Source organism: Olea europaea, unplaced genomic scaffold, assembly GCF_002742605.1.
Source record: "Olea europaea var. sylvestris unplaced genomic scaffold, O_europaea_v1 scaffold1070, whole genome shotgun sequence".
In the NCBI taxonomy this organism is placed as follows: domain Eukaryota; kingdom Viridiplantae; phylum Streptophyta; class Magnoliopsida; order Lamiales; family Oleaceae; genus Olea; species Olea europaea.
This window is the reverse complement of record NW_019228053.1, coordinates 225,689-242,274: the sequence shown is the minus strand read 5'-3', so window position 1 is coordinate 242,274 and position 16,586 is coordinate 225,689. Positions and strand designations below refer to the sequence as shown.

Genomic DNA, 16,586 nt, shown 5'->3' with positions numbered 1-16,586 from the left:
TATTCCCTCGATCGATCTCTCCTCCATAACACGGTTGCATTTTTAGCTTAATGTTTCATAGTTAGTTTATACCTAAACCTCTGCTTGATTGGTATAAAAATAAGATTTTTAGTAAAATTTAATAGAAATTGATAAAATATATAGTTAAAATTAATTGTTGCCTTCGACTTGGATTATAATTTAATTTAAACTTCTAGGAGCTACAATTGGAACAGTACATAGGTGAAGTCAGAAACCCTAAAGCCCTTTTTCATACCATCCGAAACCTAATCTGCACTTCCAACTATAAGAACTGCTGGTTAGCAAAAGCTACAGAAAACCATTAGAAAAATAAAAATAAAACTAACCTTTTGATTAATTCCTTGCAAAATCATTCAGGAAATTAGTTACTATTTTCATCATCATCCCGTCGAGCCTTGAAAAGATTAAGACGGCTCTCTCCTAGTCGAAGCGAATAGGTAGCTTTCTTGTACTCGGCCCAGGTAAAGCTTCTGTAAAGAGGAGGTTTCTGTGGTGTTAGTAGTACTGGCAGGCAACTTATTGTGGCATCAAGTGGTGGAGCAGAAAAATACGCCATTGACATTCTTGAATTATAGGAGTTCACCATAGCTCTATGTCGTACACTCAAAAACCTTCCATTTGTCATGACCTTCCGGAAAAAAATGCACATTACATGACATTAGTCGACAAGAACTAGGTAGCAAAATTAAGACAAAAGCATTGAATTTTGAGCCATGTTATAAGTCATTAGTCTTGATCATTTTAAAAATCAAGCCTAATCTCAAATTCAATTTAGAGACAAGCGAAATGCAATCAGAAACACAATTGCGCAGATACACAAGTATGTGGTCGTTGACCAACAGTGTGAGAACTATTCCAACTCCCTAACACAGGAAAATTTCATGAGCAACGCTACAGGTACAGGAAAATTTCATAGAATTTTGACAGATTTAACACTTGATTTTGGGCCCAAACATGACAGGAAATGCAACATGCAGGTGCTGCGATTCTATTGCAAAATTCATGTATGGACTTTGTGTTTAGTTGCGTATGGTTGGCTGCATGAAAAATTTGAACAGTGATGACCATCTAACTTTAAAAGTAAAAAAATGAACACCCCACAAAAAGTAAAACTGAATAGAGGTCCCCTCTAATTCCAGATGATCAGACTGGTCAATTCTATCAAATCAATTTAATGCACCGAAACTCTGAAAGTTGCATCCATCAACTGGATTACAATAAATTTCAGTTCAGTCCCACTTTCAGTTTCAGTTGCAGTATAGTGTGTGTACTATGCCCCGTTTCAGTATCATTATTTGAGTAACAAAATAGAGTTATGAATTTTTTTAGCTCCATTATTTTCACATGAAAAATATGATCGTTATTTATCATATCAAATCATTATGCCCTTGTTTGGTGCACATTATTTGGAAAAATAATACATTTTTTTCCATCAAATCAGCTTACAATGTTTGACTTCAACACTCTAAGGTAGGACCCATGATGTGATGTTTAAAATGCATTTTTGTTGGAAAAATGTGGAACAAACGGCCTATATATTTGACTTTTTATCTCGTGTAAGTTTATAACGACTTTATTTTTCATTTTCATTTTCATGTTTACTATAATGTAGCTCAAACGGGAGTTGTATATAGACCTGTTTGAGCCACATTTTTAAAAATATATATATTTTTTAAACAGTAATTTAACATTATTTCAATAAAACAATAATACATGTAAATTCAAAAATTTTCCTTATTTTCTAATCACACATTTTTCATCAATACACTATTCAAAAATGAATTTCTTTGAGAATAATGTGACTCAAATAAAGGCAAAGTAAGTTTAGAAAAACATGTGGTAAAAGAATTTTTAGTTTATGTGAAAAATATTTTATTATATAAATATGTGAATGAAAATAAGTATTTTAAAAAATATGATTGTGAAACAAAGGCTATATATCAGCAAGTCATACAATCCTTCGTAAAGATGTGGTTGTAATGACCCGGCCATACTACCCCAATAGAGGCGCCACTTGGCTTACCTATTTGAACAAGGCGGAGGTTGTCTTGTACGAATAGAATAATCCATGATAACCATGCATGATAGAAGAAAAAGAAAAATGCTATTCGAACAAGATCACCTCGGCACGGCGGCCCACGTATTGAGGACAAGCTCCCGCTTAGAGGGGCGGGGCCGATGGCCTGTTCATCTAGCACAGCAAGAAGGAAAAAGAGCCCAAAATAAAAGATGGGATCCACCTGTAACACGTCACCAACATTAATACAAAAGGCTGAAACTGGGTGAGAGTTGACTGGGACCCACACCCCATCATCCAATGAGATTTGGAGGCCATCTACATCGTTGGATCTCAAAAGGGTCAAGATCTGAGGGTCAGTATGTTCTCCAAATCCAATACAGGAGGGTGACGTGGCACCACCATCAACCTTTGGATAGTGATTGAATCTGAGGAGAGAGTCACCGTCCCTGATTAGTCTGCTGAGTACAGAAGGGTCAGGGGCCTCTAACCCTACTGCCATCAGCTCCAATATTTCATATGCCAACTTGTTAACTGCTTCTACATAACCCCTCACTGCACAGCTGTCACAACGCACAAAAAACTGTTAATTTTCCATCATACGATTTCTTTCATGTTTTCTTAATCAGGTGTAGAACTTTTAACACAACTTACTTGGCTAAGTTTTACGGCTTATAAGGAATGTGAGGTAACAAGTAAAATTTGTGTGTTCTACGTAATGTGTTGATAAAAATACAATTTGACAAATTGATAAAAACTTATAAATTATGCCGAACATGCATATATGTGTCAATTAAGTGTGTATAATAATAATAAACTAAGAAACTTAATTTAAAAAAAAATGCATACACACACAAAACCTTATAATATTTCATTCTCTTATGTCTACTTTACAGATATTTAGCAACTATTACACACCATAACGACCTTTCAATATCTTATATATGGCCCGTATTTGTTTCCCATTATTTATCCATTAAAATGAAAATATGATCATTATCCATTACATCAAACTATCATATTTGATTTTCTATCTCTTATATGGGATCCATAACGATTATATTTTTCATTCTCATTTTTACATTAACGTAGCTCAAACAGGGTAGTATAAATGTTAGAGAGACCTAATACATTAAAACGTGATTAGACAGTAATATCAAGCTCTAAGCATTTACAAGACTAAGAGGGTTTAGGCAAAGTCTAAACATAAAAAATGTAAAGCACAGACGACAAGACCAAATTCATGCCCATGGAATATTGATATAAATCCAATTTACCTCAGTGTATCTAATGTTACGTTTTAATGTAGTTCGATGGTAAAATTAAGATCTATACATTTCAACAATGAGATCGTCTTAAGCCCAACTTCATAAAACCAGGTTGAGAATAAAACCACTAAACCCAACTGGAACTATAGTAACCCGACAGCGTAATTCTACTTTGGTTTGGCCATTGCTCATAGGCACATTTTTCAGGGGGATTGGGTGGTTTGGTTTATCGTTTGGTAAAAATGGTCACCACAGGCTATCTCCATATCTGAGAGGTTTCTACTTCTTTTGAAAATCTTTTGATTTGATTGGACCTTGTCGATGCATACCTATGACTTTTCCCTCTGATTCTTATCTATCTTTATCTAGAGCCTGTTGACAATCATTATTGTAAAATAAAGAATTTTAAATAGTAATTTTTAGAAGAATTTATGATTAAAAAGTAGAGAAAAAATTTTGATATTCGTGTAGAATATTTTATTTCGTGGATTTGTGATTGAAAATAATCATGTAACAAAGCATACAATAAATTAATGTATGTCAAAGGGGCACTTAGGAATTTGCTATTTATACATTCGAGATGTTAAACCCCGGATGACACTCTCCTCACAAGAGGGAGATCTGCAATTATTTTATTATGTGTGAGCCCCCTTTTCTTGTGAGGAGAGTGTCATCCGGTTTGACACCCGAATGTACAAATAGCTTTATAATTTTATTAAATTGTCCATGAAACCCTAATCCATGCTTTTTTCTTTCAAAACTCTTGTTTAATAGAAGAGTCACAATACAACATTAATCACCTAAGACCACGTCCAAACATTCGAGTTTCGTGTGAAATAGAAGTGATATTCTACACTGTCATTGACACGACTATGTAGACTCTTATTGAATTGAAATATTGAAGTATAACTACGTGAATGCTTATGTAATTTATGCTAAATCGTTCATTACAATAACCCAAACTTATTGGAAAATCGATGAATCCATGTAATCATTGTCTAATTAGGTGTTAAGGGATAAATTCCATGTCGAATAAAGATGAAATTATGGACCAACATATAAATGCTTGACAACATATCATGGTTATATACTTAAACAATCAATTACTATCAAAACAAGTTTTTAATCTACCAATTATGTATTATTAATGTGACAAGTAGAAAGTCAATAATTTTTCAAAAGGTTAAAATGCAAGTTTGGCTGAGTAATAGTAGTTTGCTTTTAAGTAAATAATTGTTTTAACTATTTTTTTTTCCTAATCAAAGTTACTATCTAAATAATGTACAAGTAAGATGAAGTCATATAATTAAAGTAATTACTTAATGTAAGTTTAAGTAATGCAAGTTATGATTAAAAGCACTGAAGAATAATTATATATCTAAGAGACTCAAAACAAGAAACTTAGACGTATTGCCAGAAACTGTTTTGATTTACATCATTATCAAAGTTTATTTCTTTACTTAATGTATTTATACACCCAATTCATGTCTATGCCGTAAGAATTACGTATTTGTTAGTATTGAAAGAGATGGATTAAGGGTGCACGTAAGAATAGCACTGTACATGTCTTAATACTTTAGATGAAAGACCCCTCTAAATTGACAGCAAGAGAATATACGTACAAGAGATGCTATGTGTACACAACCTTGCTATAGGTACAGAGATTAATTTAAATTCCTGTACCTACCGAACACTCACATTTAAAGGTGGGAAATTTTTTTTTTCAATATTTTATACAAGGGCCCACTCTCATGTGAGTGAGAATTCAAAAATCTGTCAAAAATCTGGCAAAAATTTTTCATACTTGAAGAATTTTTTATGTGTACAGGGAGAGTTTGACAGCTTCTGTACAAGGGGACACTTATTCATTTTTCATTGGTTGTTAGCCAAAAAAAAAAAAGAAAAAGAAAATCATACTTGTAACACCTGTACACTCTGCCTGACAGTTATTCTCTTCTGTACAAAAAGAATAGGACCATACTAGATGTACACACAAATTTGTACAAAAAGTTTTACTTACACTCCCAATGGAGGTAAGGACCACAAGCCAACATTTTTTAAATTCATGTAGGGTCCGCTTCTTTTGTGAGAGGAAGTAATCCATTTTGTAACAATGTGTTTGTACATATATATTTATCCAAAAGAATAACTCTATCCATGTACACACACGTTTGGGGTGTGTGCGTGTATGCAGAATGTAGAGGTATCTTCAATGAGAGAAGGCTTGACTAAAATGAAGCCAATATTAATATGAATAATGATTTGATTTTAATAGGAGAAGGTCTATGTGGATCCCCAATAAGAATCGGACATAAAGGACCCAATCTAAAACATTCCTACGCAAATATTTCCATATTTCCTCATATTTGAAGTGCGTGTTAAGTTTTAATTTTTATCAAAGATTACTAGCATAATTTTTATATAGTTGGTTCACTTGGTTGTCAAACTTGAAAACAAGAGCCTTTATCTAATTTGATTGATAATAATTAAAGAGACAACTCATTCATAAAACTTTAATGATTGATTCGACCGTTAAGCTTTTGACAAATTGGTTCAACAATATTATGTCAGGTCAAGGTCATCTCTGAAATTTTAGAATAAAGTCACTTGTACAATATATTTGCACAACTTGATTAACAACACGTGTGTTGAAAAAATCTTGACTATTGTTTTTAAAAATAATTTTTCAAATAAATGAATGTGACGTTTGCCAAGTCTTGTATTGTAAACCAAATTGTAAAATGCATTGTACAAGTAGCATGATTGGAAATTTTAAGTATGCATCAGAACTTTAATGAGAAAATAAATTGTGTTTTATATCAATATAGCGTTCTTAGCAAGGTGGTTAAACATCAAGTTTGGAAGGGCAAAAAACATATATTATATACCCTGGAATTAAGTACCTGAACTTATAAGGATCAGTGCTGGAAATAGTTTTCGAATTGTCGTCGATGGAAAGAGGATTGGTCGGTAGGAGAAGATATTCAACTTCTCCGATATCTCCCTTCAGTCCTATATTCTTGCTCCCATAGCCATATGGATTTGCAGGTCCAGCTTGCTGTTTTCTAGACGCTGGTTTCGCAAAAAACTCGTAACCTTGTTGTTCCATTCTTGTAATCACATCATGAGGGACACCATGGTTGATAACCTTAAAGAAACCGAACTCTTCACAGGCTTTAACAATGAGTTTTGAAACCTCGGACCTGTCGGCGGAAAGGTCTATAATTGGAATTTCAATCTCTCGTAGTTTTCCAGTTTTTGAAAGGTTTGGAGAGGCCACCACCATTTTTGGGTTAACAGAAGCAGGAAGAGAAAAGAGATAAGGAAGTGTTTGAAAAGATAATATCATTGTATTTGAGAGAGAGAATTGTAATATATGAATTAGAACAAAGTTGGTTTGCCCGAAAATTTTGACATGCCTCCTGACAGATCCTCACATTGCACGTGTGGATCCCATGTGAGTTAAAATAATGCCGACCCCCATGTGTGTGTATTCAATTACCCCCCCTATATTAGTGTAGCAAAACTCTATGAATTATGGAAGGGCCAAAGGGTGGGGATTGATTAAACCCTTGTTTGGTCCTATCATTTCTAAAATACATTCTCTCTCTCTCTCTCTTTGAACAACAAATTTTTTAATAAAATAATATTACACGCAAAAATAAATACTATTTTGAAATACGTTTTGAACAAAAAAATGGGGCTCTAATGGGCTCTAAGAATGTTTGATACTACTTAAAATTTAAATATAAGTATGACATACTTCCTTTTTATGGAAACGATATCAATCCTAGCGAAATTGATCATACCACTAGTGATGTTGCAAAACAAATAAATTTTGTAACCGATCATTATCTTTCATTACTTATAATAGTATGCCATGTTATCAACTCTTAAATTCTAAGGAAATCTCTTTAAAAATAATTCAGATTCTAGCCCCATATTACTGTTATAAAAAGAGAGAAAAAAAAAAAAAGATAATAGAGAAAAGTTAATAGACTTGTATGTGTTTTATTAATAATCAAAACCCTATATTTAAAGGGAAAATCAGAGATACAGCAGTAACAATTTCTAGGGTTACAAGGGTATGATTGTCATTCACTAATAAACTTACCATTTATAATACTCCCTGACACATTACAAAATATCTGTCTTCTTAAAACCTTGTTTAATAAAAAATCATTGGGACAAAAAAAATTCAAACGAAGGAAAATGAGTACGAATATTTTGGAGTATTAAAAATAATTGTTGCATCATTAAAATCGTGTTAGGAAAATTCAGTGAGATAAAATCTAAGCGAAAGAAAAAAAAATACAGCTACTCTCCCTAATATTGATCACTGAAAATCTTTGATTCGACTTATTCCAATTTTATGAACCAATTGCTTGAATGTAGATGTCGATAATGCTTTTGTGAATAAATCGGTCACATTGTCACTTGAGCGAATTTTTTGGACATTGTTGTCGACATTTTTTTAAAGCTTATGTATATGAAAGAATTTTGAAGAAATATGCTTCATCATATCATCTTTGATATATCATCATTTGAGTTGTGCAATATAAACTGCATTGCCTTTATACAAAAGTTGTTGGATTATTTTTTGTTGAAGTTAATCTGCATAATACTTGGATATGATAGGTCATGTTCCTCAACTGTACATTCTCGGCCTACTTCATGAATTGTAATAATTTCAGGATGATTTGAAAATGTTGCTATCAAGAATTGTTTCACAGATCTCTATGATTTAACTATTTCTTCACGTGTAAACACATATTCTGTTTGTGATTTAGTCTTACGTAGGTCAGAGAGATAATATGTATCTGCATATTCCATTAAAGAAGATCCCGACTTTTGAGAATTAAATAATCTCAAATCAATAGTACCTTTTAGGCAACGAAAAATATATTAACACCATTTCAATATTTTTAAGTTGGTGTAGAACTATATCTTGTAAAGAGCTTTATAGAAAAATTATGTCCGATCGAGTGCAATTTGCAAGTTAGGTTAATGTTTCAGTTGAACTAATATATAGTACTTTAGGACCAAGAGTTTTTCTCCATCTTCAAGTGGACGAAATTGATCTATTTTCACATCAAATGATCATGTATTCGGATTGTTTTCATCCATATAATGATCGTTGCAATTTAATTGAGAATATGGTTATCGGGCATATATCATTCGTTCCTGGCACTTTATGTCTTTCATTAACTTTCATATATATATATATGTTGCTCTTAAGTGAATCTATAAATAGGCAATTACTACATCCATAAAGTGCATATCAAGCCTTTGTAATACAGTCGAACTAATTAAGAATTTTAAAGTGACGGTGTTCATTACGAGAGAATATGTTTCCTCATAATCGATTCTTGGTCTTTTGAGAAACCTTGAACTTCAAATCGAGTTTTGTATCTTGTAATTTCATTATTGTCATTTATCTTTTCGTACAAAAATCTCATTTGTATTCAACAGGGATTACATTTTCAATGTTCAAACTACATGTCCAAACACTTGCCATTTCTCTGAGGAATTCAATTTTGCATGTATAGCTTCTCTCCATTTTTGCCAATCATTACTATTTTGACAGTTTTTAACATACTGTGGTTCAGGATCCTCATTTTGCATAATTTCGAAATCACATTAAAGACAAAAATATTATCTATAATAACATTATTTCATTTTCATAATTTATGAGATATCATAAATTTATTGAAATCTCATTATTTCTGAATACTTGTAGCTATTCAAAAACTATATTTTCAATATTTAATTGATCAATCTTTTCAAATGTTATTTCTTTCGAAATTTTTTTGTGGATTTTTCTCTTATACTTTTTTTAGGTACATAATCTCTTGAACCAACTAGTCAACTACGCTTCTGACGTATTTGAGATTCATTTGTCATAACAAATTATCCTATAGGGACATCAATATGATGCATGTACTCTTCATATGTGATATAGTACATCATGTGCAAAAGTGTTATTGACAACTTTTTTATTTTCCTTTTTGATTCTTTTTTTTTATTTTCCCATAATGATATAAATTATTGAGATATCTCAAATTTCAACATATCAAGTACCTGAACCTCTTATAGAATTTTATAATTTATGTTTAAATACTCATCAAGTGTATATATCTCCTTAGTGAGACAATCTTTACTAACTGTTTGGAGATTTTTATATTAGAATCGAATACATCACCCTTCAAGTGTACCATCAAATATCATATTAAATATAGTCCGTTAGGATGTTAATTCGAGTTTAAAGCATTTAAAGCTTATGTGTGAGATATTATTGATTTCTTTGGTCAGTAAATACATCTAAATAAATTATCTTTCGAATTTCTAATTCAAATTATTTTTTACGAGGATTTAGAAAACGATACATTTATACATCATTTTCAACTTCTTAATTCCTCCCATTAATACTAAGATAATTGTCCAATCAAAATTAACAATAAATTAATACCATAAAATAACAAAATATTCTAGATGGTGGGTTTATTGGCTCACATATATCTCTATGATTTTTTTGTTCAAGAAAGTTGTAGATTCAATATTAACTTTTGTAATCGAAGGTCTAATGAGTAACTAACATTGCGAGCAAACTACACATGGATAGTCATTAGATAGAAAAATTTTCTAGTTTTTTAAAGGATGTCCATATGAGTTTTTTATTATTCTATGCATTATTATAGCACCTTGATATCCAAGTTGATCATGCCAAAGTATTGAACTTTTTGGGTTAACGAACTTCTAATTCGTGACAATATTTGATTCAATTATTTTTATGAATGTATAATACATGTCAGATGGAAATGCATGAAGTTTTTCTTTTATCTACTTCTTGCCAAATACAAAAGAATGCAAATATATTTAATATTATCTTCTTGCATCGTCTCAATATGTATCCATTACAGCTAATATCTTTTAAAATTAAGCAAATTTCTTCTAGATTTACTAGAATAAAGTGTATCGTCAATATATAATTTTGTATTATTTGATAAAATAATACAAGCTCTTTCGGAGTCTTCAACGATATTTAGTGCACTTGATATCGTATTAACACTGTTTTCTACTAATATAAAGTCCAAAGAATATTTGTCTTAAAAAATAGTATTTGTAATTGTACTATCAATCAAGTAGGTATCTTGATAACCCATCGTGAATCCATAAATATAAAAAAATAAATATATTTAAAATTTTTGAATTTAAATTTAAAAGAGTAAACATGATTCAATAATATGAAATTAACGATGCGTAATATTTTTCTTTTTTACGAAATGTAAAAACATATTTCAAATTAAATTTCTAAAGTAAAGAAACTAGAAACATAGAAATAAATTAATTTATATCTTCTATCACACCACCCCAATCAAATGGTCAATATTTTCATTTGAATTGGCAAAAATATCAAAGGGATTCAAATGAGTCATATCAGTTGGACCATCATAATAAACAAAATGTATATCCACTTTTCCTTTTTTCTTAATTGATTTTTGATAGAGATTCACAAGATGTTTTGCCATATGACAAGTATGTGCTTAATGTCATTTCATTCAACATCTGAAACAACTTTTTTCGTGTTCATTTTTAGATGTATTACTTTCATTTGCTTTTGTACATTTTGAAATTGTTGCCCTGTTGTTGATAACTTTGTTGATTATTTCGTCCATGATTTATACAACGTGCACGTCCGCATCCATTTCTAAATCCATGTCCACATTCACGTGCTCGTGCTTCTCTTGATATCACTTTTGTGTTTGACAATGCAGGGCCATTTGCTTCAGATAATGTTAGATAACCAGTTGGACGTAATAGTTCATTATTTTGTTTAGCAACAAGTATGCAAGATATAAGTTTTGAGTATTTTTTGAAACCATACTCACAATGTTGTTGTTGCAAGAGCACATTCAAGACGTGAAAGGATGAAAATATTTTCTCTAACATCTCTTTATCTGTCATTTTTTCTCCATACACAGTTAATTTTAAACATATTTTGAACAGTTTAGAATTGAACCAAACTCGCTCTCTATAACTAAATGCATTCTAAATATTTCAATTTTTAATGTGGGAAGATAATAAAATAATATAGAGAAAACTAGTGAAAATAAAAGATAGGGAAAATAAAAAAATATTTTTTGGAAGTAGTAAAATTAAGTGTTAAATATAAACAGCTTCTTGAAGTATTTCAAAATTTTATTTCTCTAAATTTATATATGCTTTCTAAATAATAAAATATACTCTTTAAAAATAGTCTCTTGAATATGTGTTTAATTTGTTTTTTGGTGTATCAATATCCCGAAAAAGTAAATAATTCTACTAAAAATAGCTATCTCAAAATGATATAAGGAATTATTAATGAAAATATCTTCTTGAGCTCTCTTTTTCAAGAATTTAAAGATATCTCATGTAGATGAAGTTGGAGTTATATTATCCTCAAACATTTCCATCTTAAAGTAGTAAACTTTTCACGTGTAGTTGAGTGATTTCATTCATGATGTAGCCACAATCAACCTCTCATTAATTGATATGAATACGAATTAGAAATGTGTCATATTTGACCAATTTTGATAGTAAATAAATTGATCGTGTTTGAAATAATTTTTAGCATAATTATAGAAAATAGAATTTAACATATAGTTAAAGGACTTGGACACCACACATGCCGCTCTTCCTTCCATTGAACTTTATGTTTCAAGAACTTGACGATATCTAATGTAGATTATATGGTGTTATATCATCCTCAAACATTTCAAACTCAAAAGTCAATTAAAATTTTCAAAATTTCACATGTATCTTAGATGACCTTTGATTCATAGCGTAGTCATAATCGTTCTCTTATCAATTAATACTAACACAATTATATTAGAATTTAACACATAGTTAAAGGACCTAGACATCAAACATGTCGATCTTCCTCATGTTGAACTTTATGTTTCAAAAACTTGACGATATCTAATGTAGATTATGTCGTATTATATCATTCTCAAATATTTCAAACTCAAAAGTGAAAACAATAAAATTTTTCAAAATTTCACATTTATCTTAGACGACGTTTGATTCATGGAGTAGTCATAATCAATCTCTTATCAATTAATACTAACACAAATGGGAAAACATATCATATTGGGCAATCTTGGTCATAACCAACTCTAGCATAAATAAAATAATCGGTAGCACAATTATAGTGATAGCGTGAACCAAACAAGTCACTCCTCTATTGATGGTCCTAAAATGGTAATTTTTGTTCCAATGGGTTTCGATAAAGTTTGACCCATAAGTAATTGGTTAACCCACACTTGGCCTCTATGTCATGTTACATTTAATATTAAAGAACTAAGATGGGTCCTCGACATGAATTTTTTTCAATTTTTGCATTAAGCCGCGACATTTGGTGGCATGTCACCGTATTGCTCAAGGCGAGAGGTCAGTTATCACTTGAATATTTTAAATAATTAGACTATTTATTATGTTTTACATACAAAGAATAAATAATTATAAAATTCGAATGCCGTTTTAAATATGTTGTTCTTGACGAGAAGTCACCAATTACATGAATTTTCTAAATAGTAACAATATTTGGAAGACGTTTTCATTATAGTTCTTATCGATAGAATTCCACTATTACAAGAATTTCTTAACTATTCACAATATATAGATTAAGTCTATGTTTGGTGGAGATTAAAAATCAGATTTTTTTAGTAGATTTGATATATATTGATAAAATGTTTAGTTGAAAAGTTGTGAAACCTATGAAATTTGTGGTTAAAATAAATTGTTAACATTGACTTAAATTAAAATTAAATTTTAATCCATGCCAAACTCTTTACTACAATGCTTTTGATGAGAGGTTAATGATTACGTGAATTTTTCAAATAATCTAAGCTTTGTTTGATGGCATTTTTTTGGAAAAATATTGGTTTCAATAATGAATTTCTAGAAAATGTATTGTTAAAAAAAAAAAAAGATTTATACATAAAATATTTTATTTTGTGAATGTATAGTTAGAAGATAAATTTTTTTTTTTACTATCTTTATCTAGAGCCTGTTGACAATCATTATTGTAAAATAAAGAATTTTAAATAGTAATTTTTAGAAGAATTTATGATTAAAAAGTAGAGAAAAAATTTTGATATTCGTGTAGAATATTTTATTTCGTGGATTTGTGATTGAAAATAATCATGTAACAAAGCATACAATAAATTAATGTATGTCAAAGGGGCACTTAGGAATTTGCTATTTATACATTCGAGATGTTAAACCCCGGATGACACTCTCCTCACAAGAGGGAGATCTGCAATTATTTTATTATGTGTGAGCCCCCTTTTCTTGTGAGGAGAGTGTCATCCGGTTTGACACCCGAATGTACAAATAGCTTTATAATTTTATTAAATTGTCCATGAAACCCTAATCCATGCTTTTTTCTTTCAAAACTCTTGTTTAATAGAAGAGTCACAATACAACATTAATCACCTAAGACCACGTCCAAACATTCGAGTTTCGTGTGAAATAGAAGTGATATTCTACACTGTCATTGACACGACTATGTAGACTCTTATTGAATTGAAATATTGAAGTATAACTACGTGAATGCTTATGTAATTTATGCTAAATCGTTCATTACAATAACCCAAACTTATTGGAAAATCGATGAATCCATGTAATCATTGTCTAATTAGGTGTTAAGGGATAAATTCCATGTCGAATAAAGATGAAATTATGGACCAACATATAAATGCTTGACAACATATCATGGTTATATACTTAAACAATCAATTACTATCAAAACAAGTTTTTAATCTACCAATTATGTATTATTAATGTGACAAGTAGAAAGTCAATAATTTTTCAAAAGGTTAAAATGCAAGTTTGGCTGAGTAATAGTAGTTTGCTTTTAAGTAAATAATTGTTTTAACTATTTTTTTTTTCCTAATCAAAGTTACTATCTAAATAATGTACAAGTAAGATGAAGTCATATAATTAAAGTAATTACTTAATGTAAGTTTAAGTAATGCAAGTTATGATTAAAAGCACTGAAGAATAATTATATATCTAAGAGACTCAAAACAAGAAACTTAGACGTATTGCCAGAAACTGTTTTGATTTACATCATTATCAAAGTTTATTTCTTTACTTAATGTATTTATACACCCAATTCATGTCTATGCCGTAAGAATTACGTATTTGTTAGTATTGAAAGAGATGGATTAAGGGTGCACGTAAGAATAGCACTGTACATGTCTTAATACTTTAGATGAAAGACCCCTCTAAATTGACAGCAAGAGAATATACGTACAAGAGATGCTATGTGTACACAACCTTGCTATAGGTACAGAGATTAATTTAAATTCCTGTACCTACCGAACACTCACATTCAAAGGTGGGAAATTTTTTTTTTCAATATTTTATACAAGGGCCCACTCTCATGTGAGTGAGAATTCAAAAATCTGTCAAAAATCTGGCAAAAATTTTTCGTACTTGAAGAATTTTTTATGTGTACAGGGAGAGTTTGACAGCTTCTGTACAAGGGGACACTTATTCATTTTTCATTGGTTGTTAGCCAAAAAAAAAAGAAAAAAAAGAAAATCATACTTGTAACACCTGTACACTCTGCCTGACAGTTATTCTCTTCTGTACAAAAAGAATAGGACCATACTAGATGTACACACAAATTTGTACAAAAAATTTTACTTACACTCCCAATGGAGGTAAGGACCACAAGCCAACATTTTTTAAATTCATGTAGGGTCCGCTTCTTTTGTGAGAGGAAGTAATCCATTTTGTAACAATGTGTTTGTACATATATATTTATCCAAAAGAATAACTCTATCCATGTACACACACGTTTGGGGTGTGTGCGTGTATGCAGAATGTAGAGGTATCTTCAATGAGAGAAGGCTCGACTAAAATGAAGCCAATATTAATATGAATAATGATTTGATTTTAATAGGAGAAGGTCTATGTGGATCCCCAATAAGAATCGGACATAAAGGACCCAATCTAAAACATTCCTACGCAAATATTTCCATATTTCCTCATATTTGAAGTGCGTGTTAAGTTTTAATTTTTATCAAAGATTACTAGCATAATTTTTATATAGTTGGTTCACTTGGTTGTCAAACTTGAAAACAAGAGCCTTTATCTAATTTGATTGATAATAATTAAAGAGACAACTCATTCATAAAACTTTAATGATTGATTCGACCGTTAAGCTTTTGACAAATTGGTTCAACAATATTATGTCAGGTCAAGGTCATCTCTGAAATTTTAGAATAAAGTCACTTGTACAATATATTTGCACAACTTGATTAACAACACGTGTGTTGAAAAAATCTTGACTATTGTTTTTAAAAATAATTTTTCAAATAAATGAATGTGACGTTTGCCAAGTCTTGTATTGTAAACCAAATTGTAAAATGCATTGTACAAGTAGCATGATTGGAAATTTTAAGTATGCATCAGAACTTTAATGAGAAAATAAATTGTGTTTTATATCAATATAGCGTTCTTAGCAAGGTGGTTAAACATCAAGTTTGGAAGGGCAAAAAACATATATTATATACCCTGGAATTAAGTACCTGAACTTATAAGGATCAGTGCTGGAAATAGTTTTCGAATTGTCGTCGATGGAAAGAGGATTGGTCGGTAGGAGAAGATATTCAACTTCTCCGATATCTCCCTTCAGTCCTATATTCTTGCTCCCATAGCCATATGGATTTGCAGGTCCAGCTTGCTGTTTTCTAGACGCTGGTTTCGCAAAAAACTCGTAACCTTCTTGTTCCATTCTTGTAATCACATCATGAGGGACACCATGGTTGATAACCTTAAAGAAACCGAACTCTTCACAGGCTTTAACAATGAGTTTTGAAACCTCGGACCTGTCGGCGGAAAGGTCTATAATTGGAATTTCAATCTCTCTTAGTTTTCCAGTTTTTGAAAGGTTTGGAGAGGCCACCACCATTTTTGGGTTAACAGAAGCAGGAAGAGAGAGGAGATAAGGAAGTGTTTGAAAAGATAATATTATTGTATTTGAGAGAGAGAATTGTAATATATGAATTAGAACAAAGTTGGTTTGCCCGAAAATTTTGACATGTGTGCTGACTAACCCTCACATTGCGAGTGTGGGACCCACGTGAGTTAAAATAATGCCGACCCCATGTGTGTGTATTCGATCATCCCCCTATATTAGTGTAGCAAAACTCTATGAAGTATGGAAGGGCCAAAGGGCGGGGATTAATTAAACCCTTGTTTGGCCCTATCATTTCTAAAATACATTC

At 30.9% G+C, this 16,586-nt stretch overlaps 2 protein-coding genes across 4 annotated transcripts; both read right to left on the bottom strand.

The window, feature by feature from the left end:
* Window positions 1–164: 164 nt before the first annotated feature.
* Window positions 165–6,628, bottom strand: LOC111373108 (gibberellin 2-beta-dioxygenase 2-like). 3 transcript variants are annotated; one of them, XM_022995592.1, is made up of 4 exons: window positions 6,210–6,628; window positions 2,262–2,601; window positions 348–649; window positions 165–283 (listed from the first exon to the last, which is right to left on the bottom strand). In XM_022995592.1, the coding sequence occupies exons 1-3, from the start codon at window positions 6,590–6,592 to the stop codon at window positions 383–385; spliced, it is 990 nt and encodes a 329-aa protein (XP_022851360.1). In that variant the 5' UTR covers window positions 6,593–6,628; the 3' UTR covers window positions 165–283; window positions 348–382. The 3 variants fall into 3 exon arrangements, with proteins under 3 accessions (XP_022851360.1, XP_022851359.1, XP_022851357.1); XM_022995591.1 differs by having other exon boundaries at window positions 165–649; XM_022995589.1 differs by lacking the exons at window positions 165–283; window positions 348–649 and having other exon boundaries at window positions 1,949–2,601.
* A 9,201-nt stretch (window positions 6,629–15,829) lies between these two features.
* On the bottom strand, window positions 15,830–16,292 carry LOC111373099 (gibberellin 2-beta-dioxygenase 2-like). The gene has a single exon (XM_022995578.1). The coding sequence runs from the start codon at window positions 16,268–16,270 to the stop codon at window positions 15,830–15,832; it is 441 nt and encodes a 146-aa protein (XP_022851346.1). The 5' UTR covers window positions 16,271–16,292.
* Window positions 16,293–16,586: the final 294 nt, after the last annotated feature.

Coding starts and splice junctions, on each gene's coding strand:
- LOC111373099 (XM_022995578.1), bottom strand. CDS start 16,270: ATGGTGGTGGCCTCTCCAAACCTTTCAAAAACTGGAAAACTAAGAGAG.
- LOC111373108 (XM_022995589.1), bottom strand. CDS start 6,592: ATGGTGGTGGCCTCTCCAAACCTTTCAAAAACTGGAAAACTACGAGAG. Junction 2,602..6,209: donor ACTGATCCTTATAAGTTCAG/GTACTTAATTCC, acceptor GCGTTGTGACAG/CTGTGCAGTGAGGGGTTATG.